A 16,706-nucleotide genomic window follows, 5' to 3' on the forward strand; every position below is an offset into this window, starting at 1 on the left:
AGGAAAGTTCGTGAGAAAGGGATGTTAGTGGATGACAGAAGTGGTCCCAGAGCTCGGACAGTGCGCACACCCGAGAATATTGAGGCTGTGGCCCAAAGTGTGAGACAGAATCCGACGACTTCAACTCGACGCCGAGGTAGTCCAAAATGTCATTAATAATTGGGGTGACCGAATGGCATACTGTAAGGCCAGTAGAGGGAGCCACATGAACGAAATCGTTTTTCATTCTTGACGCGGATACTTTTAGCTTCACAACAAAAAAAAAATTAATAAAAAATATCAATGTATGCTCATTTGATCGCATTTTTAAAAACGTACCAATAGATGGCCCACCCTGTATTTGATTAACCGTAGTAAAGTTAATAAATTCTTCATTTTGTCGTTCAAGTGCTTGTATAAGTTAGTGGCCGTATTATTTTGCGATATAATTTGATTTTGTGATTACCGAGTGCAATGTTTCCTTCTTAATAGTAATTTTCAGTTGTCGAATGATTAATTGGCAGTGATTAATAATAGTGAGCCAATAGATTTGTTTGTAAAAATCAGTCAAGTGCGTGAATAAATCCGTGAATGTATTGATACGCGATACAATTTATAAAAGGACGAAAACTTCTGATTATTAATTGCTGTATGCAATTTCTTTCTTACTTTTAATTCTCAGTCTCTAAATAATTAATCGGTAGTGATTAATAATAACGAACTGATAAATTCGTTCGTAATCGATCAAGTGTGTAATACGTTATAAATGATATAATTAATGTGAAAGACAAAAATTCGTGTAAACATACAATTGATGTGAAAAATTTATTATTGTTTGGTGTGTATAAATACGTGTTCCAGATCACTCATATCACCCTTTTATCTTCGCAGGATAAGGTCCAGTCGAAAAAGTGTTCAGAAAAAAGTTGTAGAGTTTAAAAAAATCTATTTACTGATCTTATCAACTTAACCGTAGATAGCGTCGTCAAGATTAGGTCAAGGTCACGTCGATTTTTTTAAACGAAAATCTCCATTTTTTATTATATATCTTTGTAGTTTATCTCAGGAGCTTTTCAAAATACTATAACAAAATGTTGTTCATTATCAAGCATTAATGTATTCAACATTAAATTACTTTTCAAGTTATAAGGCTTGAAGGTTATAATACCTTCGACATTAACATTACCTCGGTTTTACACTAAAAATAAAAATAAGAGGAACATTAACCTCTAAAGTCTTCATTTTGACAAATGTTATCAACGTCATGACCCCGAGTAACATTTAAAAGATTTGACCATCAGTTAGGTATTTTAAATGATGCTAAATGCCGGAGGTACTCAAAAAGTATTTAATAAAAAAATATTTTGTTATTATTGTTTTGAAAAGCTCTCGAGATAAGCTACAAGAATATGCAATAAAAAATGAGAATTTCCATTTTAAAAAATCGACGTGACTTTAGTGACATACTATATAAGATAAGATAAATAAATCTTCTTAAATCCTACAACTTTTGTCTGAAGATTTTTTCAATTGGACTTATTCTGCAAAGATGAAAAAGTAGTATAGGTAGTCTGAAATACCCGATACAAAATGGTTGAATATAACAGAGCAATAGGAATCACGGTAATTTTTGTGCAAACCAATACGGTTAACAAAACAACTTTATTAATAATTAATCCGCTTACATGTTTCGGCTCACTTTTGAATCATCTTCAAAGACAATATGATGTAATTACAAAAAATTTTTTTACAAACTAATTCATTTCAGTGAGCCATCTATTAACGGAAACTATAATATAAAAACGAACTCTGATAACAATAAAATGTATTAAAATTAAAGGTAAATTTGTTGGAAACAAAAGCGATTTATTATAAAATAATAGAAGGTAGCTCACTAAAACAAAAATTCACCATATCACAAACACTTAAATTCTATCGGTTTAGTCAAAAATCAGTCTTTGACATTCAGCGAATCAGTATCAATTATGTTGAAATTAATGAATAACTTTTTAATATATCTAAAACGTTAATCGCAAAGAAAAGGAAAAAAGAAGGGAAAAAACTCTGATATTAATTATAGTTCAGACGGATATTAAAATCAAAATTGAATCTTTAATAATTTAATCTTAATGTAACAAAGAATGTACACTGATTAGCTGGTAATAACAACGCTCCGATATTTATAGTCCGTCTACAATTGGAGAATACGCCTTAGGAAAGCCCTTCCAAGTCTGTCTGCAGATTGAGGCTACGTGTCTGTCTCCTGATGTGTAGCATCTCTGACACCAATCTTTCTGTTTTGGGGTTCCTCATCCAAAACTGCAATATTTTCCCAATCGAACTCGTGGTCTTCTTCCAATCGGTAGTCACTTATGATCGAATACGTGATTATGTTCCACCAAATATGATTCCTGTGCTCAGCTGTTCTCGTCTTCAGCTATTTTCCTGTTTGTCCCACGTAACTCGCATCGTAATCTTTGCAACAGATCTTGTACATTACATTGAATTTCTTTTCATACGAAAGGGGATCCTTATGTATTTTGATGAATTCATGCAACTTATTAACACTATAAAATGATTCTAATATTTTCGCTGTTTAATCTAATGAATTTCTCGGAAAACATCGGAACGAAACAGTAAATCATGAAGGCCCTGCGCTTTCGATATTATCATTATCCTATTTTTTTCTCTTAAAATTAATAATGTTTTTCAATCGTTTATTAATACAAAACTGAATTCTAACGGATAATCATTTTCCAACAAGATTTTAATTACAAAACAAAAATTATCAAGATGAAATTTAGGATTCGAAAGTAAAATTATTCTATCTACCAAATCAGTAATCGTGCCCCTCTTTTAAGAAATCGGGTGATGAGACAAGAAATTCAAATACCTCCCCGAAAACGTTAATTTATGGTACCAATCAAATTTGATTTTACTATTATTAATAATTAACATCCAAAAAGTTTAACCTATTGTCACCGACCTCCATGGTAAACTGAATCCTCGGATGCTGAGAGTTAAAAATGTCGAGAACCGAATTAATTAAAGTGGTAGGTACCGCCCTAGTTATATCGTCTATATATTTATAATCCAATAATAATTTTCCATTCACGGAAATAGCTCACCTTGTTTTTTTCCAGCATGCGCTTATATTCGCATGCGATAGATAATACGGCGATTTTTAATAATATTATAATTAATAACTCTTTAACTACTACAAACATTGAAAAGTTAGAGAATTTTTCGACTTATTGTCAGTTTAGTCTGCTGTGTCTGCATATGAAAATAGTTTCAAATATTCTGGGACACCTGTATATGATAAACATACTGGTCCCATTAAGACTCGATTTTTCATTATCTAGTTAGTTTGTGATTAAACTTAACTTGATATTTTAACTTGATAACTCGATGGGCTTCATTCATGACATCATCATAGATGAAGTCCATAACACATTAGGGTCTAACCACAAGTTAATCAGATAATGAAAAACCTATTTATTGCTAAAATACATGTACTACATGTACAGAATAAGATCTGCGCTAATTTGCGCATGTATTATATATATTTTTGAACCTATGACAGAGACACTGGCTCACCTGATCTGTTGACATCTCTTTCCTGCATGTGAGGATTTTATTCTGCGCATCCACTTCGCACAGACAATGTTTTTATGTAAGGAAAAAAGTGAGAGTTAAGAATCGTGTAATATACGAGTACAAAGTATTATATATCAAAAGTCTGGAAACGGTCGAATATCTCGAAAGCGAAGCATTTTTTGAGAATAATATTTCCAACAAAAGTTGTATAATCTAAAAAGGTCTATTCACTGATCACATCCGTTTGACTTTGAGTGATCTCGCGAAGGTTAGGTCAAGGTCAAACCGATTTTTTTTTAAATTGAACATCCTATTTTTTATGTCGCAGTCTAATAGCTGGTATCAAGAGCTTTTCTATAATAAAGTTATTTTTCATTAAATACTTTTCAAGTTATAAAGCTTGGAAGTTGCAGTCGACATTAGCAGTATCTAATGTGTCCAATCAACGGCTAAAATCTCCTGAATGTTGTTCAGAATCATGTCCTGGATAATATTTATTAAGATCAAGGTCGTTGAAGATTATTTTCATTTTTGCACTAAATATTCATTTTTACGTAAAAATAAAAACTTTAAAAAAAAAATAAAAAAGCACTAAGGTACGTGCTCCTCTAAAAAAAAAACTGTTATATAAATCATTATACGCGCTTGTATGTGTGAAGAAAAAAATGACTTCCCAAAAAATGCCGTGAAATCTCTTCATTGGCTACGTTCAATAGAAAAAGCAGCATTGCAACTCTTGTAAAATTCTTTAATATGATTGATCTCGCCCTTAGTTACTTATTGGATCTAAATGTATAAAATCATATTCAAGAATTTTACAACAGTTGCAAAACTGCTTTTTCTGCTGAACGCAACCATTGTTTAATCAAATAATTAACTACAAGGTACAGTAATGAATAACAATATTATAGTTGTATTGATTTTATGTAGTTTCTCCTTTTTTTTACTTATCCTCCGCCTTCGCAGATAATATAATAATTCAAAGCGCAACACGTCATATTACAATTCTCAACATGTTACATTTCTTAACTAGGAAATAGGGATATGCTCATCCTCTGTTCGAACGCAGAGACTATTTTCAACATTGCGGATTGAAATATTAGTGTCCCGAAATGTCTAAACTTCGGGAATATGTAGAGAATCGATAACTAAGAAAAAAAGTCCTGTAGAGATATGCTCGTTTTTGCTTCATTTTGGAAAAAAATCGCAAAAAAGACAAACCGTAGTTTTCATTGTTGTACTTTTCCATTACTTATTTACGCTGTATGCTTTATTAACTTGATTAATGTAAATATTATTCAAAATGTTGGCCTCTTGCAACAATACAAGCATTGCATCTAGTACGGACAGCTCGTGTTGCAACCAAAATTGATCTGGCGATATTTGATGCACTGCAGCCTCGATTCGATTTCTTAATATCGCTAACAGCTTCGCCTCTCGTGATCGCTGCTCTTCCGAAGCTGTCGTATCTCCAATAGCGCGGCCTGTAAGGCTGTCGTTTCCGGCATCTGCTCCGACTCTTGTCGTGCGGCTCAGAGGGCTGTCGTTTCCGACATTCTTTCTAGGCCTTCCAACTCTACTAACATTCTCATCGTCCTTTTGGAGTCCATTATTTGAGCTCTTTTTCTTGTCACGCTAGACGAACGAAGCATTCCTGTCGTCTGGATTCTCCGAGTCTGACGAGCCCCTCAAATGTTACGCTTGTCGTTATCCGCTATGCACAACCGAATCGCCAGCTCGAGTAAACGTGCACGCTCGAATCGCGGAAATAATAATACATAAATTATAAAAAAGGCACTTTATTAACTCTCGCACAAAGGCAACGGCTCGTAAGTTACAGCGAATATTGTTTCTGAAGGAAGGGAGCTTGAACGGGCGCGTTGACAGTTCAAAATCCGATCCAATTCTAACAGCGTCTCCTTCGCAACCGCTTGTCAATCCTTCTCGCTCGTGACACGATTCAGCGCGTAGAGAATCGAAGCAGCGCGGATATAACAATATGATAATAGTAAGTCCTAGTTGTAAAAAAATTGTATAAGGATGACGCAATGCAGATTATAGCTTACAATTGTCTAAAACCTAATGATTATAAAATGTATAACACTAAAATTAAAATCTATAAAAAACTTGAGTCAATTTGTAAAAAATAAAAATGACATAAAAAGTCATAATAATGAGCTATATAAAAACAAGAATACAGAGTGAAAATATAAATACAGGATACAAAATGAAAAACAGGAACGGTAATGGGCTCTCCTATTTTTCCTGTAATCACCAACATCTTCATGGAATATTTTTGAGAAAGAAGCCCTCAGAAAAACAACCAAAAACTAGAAGTTTGGTTCCGTTATGTAGACGACACATTCGTGATATGGAGACATAGCCGAACTCTGTAAATTTCTTATTTTCCTCAACAATCAACATCCAAATATCCACTTCACTATAGTCTTAGAGAAAAACGGAAAACTCCCCTTCCTAGATGTTCTTGTCTCTAAGAAAGCTGACAGTACCATCAAGTGTACAGAAAACCATAGATACCTACATGTCGAGTCGCACTGTCACCCAGCACAAAAACAGTCTACAATCAACTCACTTGTACATAGAGGTTTCACCATCTCTGACAAAAAACATCTACAGACAACCACTTAAAACTAGCTTTACAGAAAAACGGACACGACATAATCCAAATAATCAATAAACATGCAAACAAGACAACGGTCTCTGACACATAACCAGACGAAAAGATCCGATCCATTTTCCCGTATGTTAAAGAAACAGATCGGATTGGCAGGATATTAAACAAACACAATATCTAAACTATCTTTAAACTACCCAAAAAGATAAGATAATCTTAAGAAAAAATCCTATATATTTATCTTTTTTTATTTTTGATAACAGAATTTACATTCAAAAATTTGGAACACCCATAGGTTCTCCATTGTCTCCCATTATTGTAGATTTGGTTATGAAAGATTTAGAGAACAAAGCTTTGGAGAGATTTGGAACTGCGCTATCTTTTTATTTTAGATATGTACGACATTGTGACTGCTATTTCTAATTACTTAATTGAAGAATTTTTAGAGGTATTTAACTCTTTTCATTTAAGTGCAGTTCACTTTGGAGATTGGTGGTGACTAATTGAATTTTTTGGACGTAACGATAATTAATGCGAACGGAAAATTGGAATTTAATCTTTATCATAATTAAGATATTTTTGGACAACGACTATTAATTTTATTTCTGACACGATCAATTTACGATTAAGGTCTCTTTTAAAACGTAAGACGCTTAAACAAACAGATAAACCTAACATTGACAATAAAACAACTTCGGTGGTTTACCATCCCATTTTTGCCTTGTATTTATGATAAATTTAAGAGCATCATCAAAAATCTTAATGTCAAATTGTCTTTTTTCAGTTTGAATAAATTTGACGGAATTATTAAAACACAAAAAGACGTTCTTTCTCACGAGTCGAAGAAGAATGTGATTTACAAGATTAATTGTAAAAATTACAATGCTTCTTATGTGAGACAGACAAGTCGTAAATTAAAGACTAGAATTAACGAACATAAAAATGACATTAATAAAAGGAGCGTTAACTTGTCTGTTTTTAAATATAGATTACAATTTGAACATGATTTTGATTAGATGAATACAAAAATTTTAGATAATGAAATATATTGATAAAAAGTTAGTGTCTGAAATGCTTAATATCAAAATGCAAAACAATGCATTTAATTAAATTTGAAATGAAACACGGAGTACTTGCTTATACGAACATAATTAATAAAATAACATAATTAATAAATTTTAATTCTTTTGATTGGTGTAACTATACTTAAGCGGCTATCTATGTTTTTCAATTCAATGATTTCTGGCAATGTTTCCTTTCTTATAATATTTATTTCTTAATATTTTTTTATATAAGTTGACTCTAATTTTGACACTACGAACATTACGTACTTACAAGAAATTTAACTTGATTTTGTCAATTTTAATTTATTTAATTTATATTATTGTGCAGTTATGGTGTGCAGTAGATAAGTTTCCATAAGTTTTTGTTATGCTTTCTTTTTAGTAACTGTCTTTTTAATGTATTTAATGATAATCTATTTAATGATAATAATGATATTATTTCTAATTCAGCTCACACTTAGTTAATCAGTTAACTGACAGTTACATACACTCTAGATATGGTAATCTGTGAAACTTGCTTGCTGCACTCGATTTCTTTGACATTATGAACATTGGATTGTTATCAATTATTGCTATGACTGGAGACTGCTGAGGATGGCTTGAATATAACCGAAACATTCAATTTTATATATTATGTAATAGATACAATCGAAATATATATATGATAATCGCACCAATTTTTTTATTCTATTTTTTATTTGTTTTAATATTTCAAGAGCCCAATTTGAATTATTCGCTTTTATTTAAAATTTATTTATTTATTATATATTATATTATTTCTGTTACATTCTTGCCCTCAGTAGCTGATAACGCAGATTGTGTTTTATATTTACCACGTTTTTACAGTCACGTCGTGACAGCAGGCCATCCTCGGTTTTTGCTGTGTTTTGCTGTCATTGTTTGATCCGAGTTCAGTGATGCATTTTCCCACGCCTAAATATCTAGTCGCCCCCAGGTGGCTTCATTAATTTATGAATTTGAAAAGAAAAATAGATAAAAAAAAAGGTTTATACCTCCACAGTAGAAACAGGTTTGGTGAAAACATTTAATAATTCTTAATAAATAACTTAGTAAATAAATTTTTAATTGTATATTTAAAATATCGTTTTTGATAAAATATGCAAAAATGTTAGATTAACAAATTAAAAGTTTATCTCAAATGTAAATATTTTCTGTTCTCAAAAATTTGTCACTCCCTCAAATTGTCATAATATAAGATTTTTAATTTCTGCTATTAGTATTTGATATGGCAAACTTTGTCCGATATTTGTTATATATTTGCTGTCACGGTATTTATACCAAAAAATACTCGATTTTTATTAACATTTCTACCGTCGTTCTATGGTGGCAGATTATATTGTTAGAAACTAAGTTTAATGCGGAAGCAGCAGTTTGACATCTGCTGTAATGTCATGATCAAGTTTGCTGGCGTATTGCTGGCATACTACTAGTAGCATTTTGCTATTTGGATACTGTTTCCATACCTAACGTTAAACCTAAGATATACGGTATTTCATATTGAGTAAAATTTGAGATTATATGCGCGCGAAAAAAAACGGAATATCACACGACATATTATTGCGTTAATCTCAGTTTATTAGAGATGATCACAGTATAATTGATATGAAAGTGGAATAATGTGCAGGATATCATGTGCTGTTAGGGATGTTACTGGACATTTTCTAGCAAGGACACAATACACAATAACACAGTGAATCATTTCATTCATATTTAACATTAAGTTTTAGTTTCATGTTGGTAAATGACAAAGATGTAATGTTCATTGTGTTACACTGTGCCCTTGCTGTAAAACGCTCACATAGACCTCATTTCTTAATGCTTTGTGCCTAAAGCGCATAGAGTTCCTATACAGACAGTCTGATCATTTGAGGGATTTCATGTGATTGATATATAAAGCACTGCAATCGTATATTTTCTTCTGATCGATGACAATGATAATAATGATGTATCTTATTAGGTGTTGGAATTAATTCGTAGCGTTTTTTAATGAAAGAATGTTATTTATTTCACATGAGCATTAAAAAATACATTAATGAAAGTACTTCCCATCACTTGTAAAACGCTACGAATTAATTCCAACACCTAATATAACTAAGATATCTAATTTCTCAATAGTTAATAGCTAGACACTCAGTTTCTTAACGATGAACATCTAGATACCACTTCCTCGACAGCGAACATGTAGACAACATCAAGACACTTAATTCTTTGATGGTGAATGCCTATAGACACTTAGTTCCTCAATGATCTCGATATTTCATTTTGAATAATTTGCGCCGCGCGCGTCACAACCGTTACGTGCAACGCTGGTCTGCTGGTTAGATAAATGATTATAAAGTTAAAAGCCATCTACCGAAAAAACGAACGTATATTTCTTATCTAGCCGACAATAACGACGTATCTTTAAATTAAGAGATAAATTTTAATACATTCAGACTTTACGTCACAACATCTCTCGTAAGGCATATAGAGAAAAAAATAATCTTCTTCAATTTGTAAAATAAATCTTCCAGTCGCTGCAATTATCTCACCACGGTCGTTCCGGTCAAACGTATCCACTTGTAATGGGTTTTACCAATATCTCTTTCGGTGCCGATGCCATTCCCTGCATCAAGCTTTGTCCGTCCGATCCGGCAGTCGACATCTTTTTTTTAATTCTTCTCTGTATCCCTTTCTTCCAATATATTTTTGCGCCTTACGTACCGAGTTTTCACTGTGATGGAAGATCCCATCCTTCGTTGCTAGCTGTTGTATCTCTTGGATCGGGAGAGCTCGGAAACGCTGAAATGATTATGACAACTTGTTCAATGTGGAGATAAGAGTTGCTTTCCATTTACACAAGTGAAACTGAGTCTGAAGTGAGCTGAGTATTTCATATTCAGATTAATGACGTCATTATTTGCTTACTTTGATAAAAAGTTATTTGACATATGACAACACAGATTTATAATCTCACTTCTAAAGTGAGTTTACGAGACTAAAGGTACAATTTCATAGTGTCGCTTGTCACAGCAACAAATGATCACGTGAATGAATTCTCCCTCAATTTGCCTATTTTAAAAAAGTTGGATTCAACTTTTATCGACATCGCTCTTACGCAAAGATTTAAATATGAAACAGCAGGATATAAGTATAATGAAAGTATAATATTTACTTAAGCTACATTCCAAAACATCCTTTCCGAGGAAAATTTTACTCAAAATACATGTATAGGACGTTACATGTCCTTTTACATTTTGAGCGTAATGCATAAAATATATATATTCAACAATAATTTTTTATATTACATGTTACTCACTTGATTAAACAATGAAGAGATTTCATGGCATTCGTCAATTAGGAAGTAGGGGTATGCTCATTCTCTGTTTGAAGAAACTATTTCCAACATTGCGAATTGTAATATTGTATATTGTAACATAGAAAATTATATGCTGAAGATGGTTTGAACCGAACCGTTTAAGATTCTTATAATACGTAATGTAAAAAATTATGTGTTGAATATATTATATGTATTGTATTCCAAGTACCACGCTGTGAATGCTCTCATTGCTCGCTCATTAATATTTTATTTTTATTATTTATTTTCGAGAGCCCTATTATATGTATATATTTTTTGTATGTATAAAATAAATACAAATTTCTTATCAATAAAAAATTTGTTGCGTGCGATTTTACTTCATTTAACTCTGATTATTTTTATCTTTAAAAATAAATAATAAATTAAAAATAAATAATAATCGCGTGATTTTTATTCATAAACAATATACAAAACCACAACGTAAGTTATTATATATATGTCGCGGTATGTCATATATTAAAATTTATAATGTTCAAAATTATAAACATATACATTTTGACTATTATCTGGCCATCTTCAGCATGTCATATTACATAAAAATAGTAAATAAATAATAATTTTAAAATCACCCAAAGTACATAAAAAACTTGTCTGATATCTTCAGTTAACAAGATTTCCTAAAAAATTTTTTCTTTAGATGAATTTCTAAGCTCGACATAACGGAATTTCCATGCAACAAATTCGATTTGAATTATTATTTGGAATTCCAAATATGTATTGAACAAGATTGGATTTGCAGACAAGAGTTGGCGTGTAACATATCCGAAATTCCAACTATAATTTGGATATAACAGGATTTCCAATGCAAAAAACCACATTTGACCAAGTATGTCTAAATTCATATACGCGAACATGCTTAGAATTTTAACGCTTGAGAGACGTATCAATTAGATAGAAGATATCTCTTAGATTTTTAAAAGATATCTCACCATGTCTTGCGATGTCTTGCGATATCTTGTATTTTTTACGAAAAAATAGATCTTTTAGAAACCTAAAAGATGCAACAGTTTAAGATATCTTTTAGATATTTAGAGATATCTAAAAAATATCTCGTAAAATTCTAAAAGACATCTTTAAGTTATCTAAAAGATATTTTTTAATATCTGGAAAATGTCTTTAAGATATGAGAAATGTCTTAAAATTTTCTTTTTGATGTCTTAAAAATATCTTAAAAAATAAATCCATATTTAGAAAACGAATGAAAATATTATCGTGTCTTTTTGATATAAAAAAAATATAACTTTTTTTTATTTTGAAAATATATTTCATTTATTTTAACATAATAATCACATATAATATTATATATAATATTCATTACACATTTGCATTACAAATTTATTAAAAAATTTATTGCGTTTCAATAAATATTAACATACTTTCAAGAAGGAATGTTGCGGAGTGGAGAAATGAAAATCGTACCCTAACCTTTCAATGGCATTTGGGAACCCTCGCTGTAACATATTTTTAAGAATATCAAATTTTTACATTTCATTAGCATTATTTTTCTAGATATTTCGGTAAGGAGTTCTTTTAAGATTATATTTTATAATATTTAAACACACACGTCCCTTATAAAAAAGTACCACTGAGCACTAAGAGTATTTTGAGGCACTACTGTACTATTGCACTACAGCATTACTGCATATTACTGTAATACTAATACACTACAGCACTACTGTACTACTACAGTAGTGTAGTAGTGCAGAAGTGTTCAGTAATACTGAGTAGTGCTAAGATCTTCTATATATATCCGCGTTTCGGCAAGATAAAAAATGCAGGAAACGAGTATGTATCATAGAAACTAACTATTAATAACTAAAAAAAAAAGCGCTTTCAGAAACTCTACGAGCACACTCTGATCGAGCTGAGAGTAAGTGACGGATTTCATTTACATATGCCTCTTTATAGAGATTCGCGTCATTTTCTTCTTACGGAAAACGAGTTCATCTTGCGGCGATACTGCGTATTATACACCGCTTGCTTGGCGGCGCCTAGTATACTGTAGTGCAATAGTACAATAGTGCTCAATATTTTTCTACAAGGGATCATGAGACCTTCTCTTTTATTTCGCAGCGAAATAAGAAAAGCTAAGATTGTCTTGAATTGCACTTACATTTAAGCTAATATATTAACTCTCTGTCGGCACACTGTCTTTCAAAGCACACTGTCAATATTTGAGTTTTAGTAAATTTTAATAAAACAAATAGATAGTGGGGTTCGACATCGCATCCTAAAAAAATGTTATGACATCGTGTATATACATACAAGATTGTCAACATGAACTGTTTGTTTCATTGCTAGAATAAATACAAAACCACAATCGAAAACAGGTTACTGACGGAAGGTTATTACTGACGGAGGATGATATTAAAAATCTAAGCTGTACAAACTGACATTATAACAAAAATAATACTTAAACCGAAAGGAATTTCCAAAAAATATTAATAACTAATATATAAATAATATATAAATGATATATAATGAAATATAAATTGGAAAGAGCATACAGCCACAAACGCAAAAAGTTTTTTGCCAAAGTCATATGTTTCAAATTAAAAATGATATATATAACTGATATACACGGATGCTTTCCAGCAACATATATAAGCAATACTATAATATAGGGTAATATACGATCTCTTACAGCATATAATATTGCAGTGAGATTACAATATTGCAATAACAACTTGTAATACAATATTATGTAAATATTACTAAGATGTTACATTACGATATATCACAATGTAATATTGCTGCAATTTTTTTTCAATTTTAGTCCAAGATATCATAATAACTTTTGATATATTTGTTTTGACATATCTTTCCAATCAGCAGACAATGTTTTTTAAATGTTTTTTAAATATTTATTTCTCATTAATTTTACATTTTTCACGATTCGTTTCCAAAATTTATTAATTTAACGTTTATTTAACTTTCATTTAACGTTATTAAACAATATTATTAATATTATAATTTTTCATTTGAAATAAATGATTAAAAAAATATTGTTTAAACGTTTATTTTGAATTTATTTTTTATTTGAAACAATGGTTTGAAAAAAGATTTTTTAAACATTTATTTAATATTTATTTTACATTAATTATTATTTACGTTAATTATTTCAAATAAAGGTTCAAAGAAATATTTTTAAATGTTTGTTTAACATTTATAAAATGTTTATTTTATTGTACATTATTTATTCATTTAAAATGTGGTGATAAGAAACATTTATTTCACGTTTATTTAACGTTTAGTAAATGTTCATTTCACATTAATTACTTCTTTGAAATAATGATTTAAAGAAACATTTATTTAATGTTTATTAAATCTTTTTTAAACGTATTATTTTAACGTAATCTTTTTTTAACGTTTATATGACATTTAATAAATGTTTGTTTTGTTATTTATTTATTTAAAATATGATTAAAGAAATTTATTTAACATTTATCTGATGTTTATTACAAATATGTAAAAAATATTATTTTCTAAAGCTCAAATTAATAAAAAAGGGATCGGAATAATAAAATAATCACGGAAGAGAAGTTAATATAATATAATTGCATTAAGTATACCATATGGACAATAAGAACTGTGTGCATCGATAGTGGCGTTAGACGGATAAGATATAAAACTCATAATTCTGAGGTCCTAAGTTCAAAATCCGGCCGGTAAGTGAAAAAGATTAATATATAATTAAAAATTAGAATTAATTAATAAAATTAGTTATCTAATATTTAGGCACTGTCGATAAAAAAATAAATTTAAAAAAAATTTAAAAAAGCTTCTATATTGTTATTTTTTCTAATTTTGTTTTAATTTTGACATTAAAAAACGTTTTTTAATGTTAAAAAAATGTTTCTTTAAACATTAAATAAACGTTTTTTAAACATTAAAAAAATGTTTCTTTAAACGTTACAATAAATGTTTTTTTTAATAAAAAAAGGGACTTAACCCATTATTTTTAACGTTTTTAAAAATATTTAAAAAAAATACTTTTTAAATATTTTTAAAAGCATTGTCTAATAATTAGCAATATACATTTTTAATACTCAATTAAATAATTTGTAATTTCATATATTTGACAATTTCGGAAACATTCATTAATTCATTTACATTTAACAATCTTTATCTTCTGTTTACATGCTTTCACTTCTCTCACAATATATAGCGCTCATCGTGCCTTTACTATTATCTTCTAGAAAGATATGTGCAACAGAATTAATATATCTTGAACTAAATTGAAAAAAAAATTGTACTATATGACTTCATACAACACATTCGAAATTTATTTTTAATTGTACCTGACATGAAATGAAATTTGTTGTAAAATACAAAGCAAAAAATTTTAATTATAGAATAATAGTGTATCTTTATATATATTGTTCTCTTTTTCTTATTTGTAAAATTACACTTGGCTTAATAAATATGAAAAGCTTATTTTTATTAGGTATTGTAGAGTTTTTTCCATAAAAGGGAAATGAAGTATGCTTCCACTTGAATAAATAAAATTTCATTACTAAAAGTAAGCATACTTTTTTTTTGTAAATAACATTTCATATGGAAAGTTTAGCCGATTTATTGCTCCATTTTGAGATATATTGTAATTGTTATGATTCTGAACAATTAATGTTTTCTTTGCCACATCTACAGAAAACCAATGGTTACAAAGATATGGAGCTCTGTACCTAGATATGGAACCTAAGTAATCTACTACATCTCTTTTAAATAATTTGATGCATATGTATACGTATATATAATATATATATGCACATGCATACGTCCACGCACACATATGCAACAGACACACATACACACACGATCTACACACAACTTGTATACACACGGAACTCGTATATATACGCAACGCACATACAAGCGCGCGCACGCACACATACACACACACATACACCAACAACACGACGTACACGCACATTCACGCATGCATACACACACACACCACGCATACACCATCCATGCGCGTGACACACACACACACGCACACGTATACACACACACGCACACACATACACACACACACACACACACACACACATCACTACTCAATATTCAAGACACATTATATGCGGACCTATTATATTCTAAAAGAAAGCATCTTTATAGTTATTTTAGAGATATAGTAAACACTTAGATTTTTTTTGTGACTTCAGAGCTTCATATTGATCCATTAATTTCCTGTGCTACCTCATACATTTTTTCACAATTATTAAGAGGTTTACATTTATGAGAAAAAGGAGAAAAGAACAGTTATAAAAACACATTATTATCACCCGACAATTAACAATCAAATACCATACATTAGAAATTATGTCAAAGCAAAGCATGTGTTAAAATAAGGCTCCATTTTGACTTCTGTACATTGGCAGGGAAAATTATCCATATCGAGCTCCAGATAATTGGAAGTCAAAAGTTTCCACATAGGATTCTTGCACAAATTTTCTAAGATAATTGTTGTCAAGTTGACTCAAGTTACAAAAGATTTGAAAAAGAATACGATGAACAAGATTATAAACCATATAAGACTAGGCAAGCATGATCAACATTTCGATATACAATGTCAGTACTGAAAATCTAATATATAATATATATATAATGTAAGCAAAAGGTAGTATAAAAGAAGGGCAAAGAGCCAATGACGTATATAAAAAAATTATAATTTAGATAAGCAAACTTAATACAAAACAATTAAAATACAATAAAATAAAACAAACGTTTCAACTCCAATTGAGTCATTTTCAATGCAATCATACAATAATATAAATGTCGTTCTAAAAATTCGTACATAATCTTACAATATTCTTACAATTCCTTAACAAAAAATTTTTTCTTCTTTCTGTGTAATACGCTGTGAGTCATTTTTATCAAGAATTAACAAAGTCATAAGAAAGTTCTGGAAAAGTAACCGTAAACAAAAAGAATTAATATTAATCACATAAAAATTAAAAATATGATGATATACCTTAGTAAATCTGTTAAGAGTCCAATAATACACAACGAGAAAAAAATATAAAATGTAGTCCATTTCGTGGTA

The 16,706-nt window shown here is 30.0% G+C and overlaps 3 protein-coding genes across 6 annotated transcripts in view; 1 reads left to right on the plus strand and 2 right to left on the minus strand.

Annotated features, from left to right (window-relative positions):
• The window catches only part of LOC105148581 (uncharacterized), a 53,025-nt gene that overhangs the window by 22,980 nt on the left and 13,339 nt on the right, over positions 1–16,706 (minus strand). The window lies entirely within an intron of this gene.
• LOC147909398 (uncharacterized) overlaps positions 1–16,706 on the plus strand; it is a 33,901-nt gene that overhangs the window by 14,291 nt on the left and 2,904 nt on the right. The window lies entirely within an intron of this gene.
• Positions 219–16,706, minus strand: part of LOC147909399 (uncharacterized) — a 29,957-nt gene continuing 13,469 nt past the window's right edge. For 2 of the 3 annotated variants that reach the window (XM_087407131.1, XM_087407129.1), the window contains one exon: positions 219–10,080. In XM_087407131.1, coding sequence (XP_087263257.1) covers positions 10,010–10,080 — 71 coding nt within the window. In that variant the 3' untranslated portion in view covers positions 219–10,009. The other variant, XM_087407130.1, reaches the window with a different exon arrangement.

Source organism: Acromyrmex echinatior, chromosome 6, assembly GCF_024713525.1.
Source record: "Acromyrmex echinatior isolate Ae372 chromosome 6, ASM2471352v2, whole genome shotgun sequence".
NCBI classification, from domain to species: domain Eukaryota; kingdom Metazoa; phylum Arthropoda; class Insecta; order Hymenoptera; family Formicidae; genus Acromyrmex; species Acromyrmex echinatior.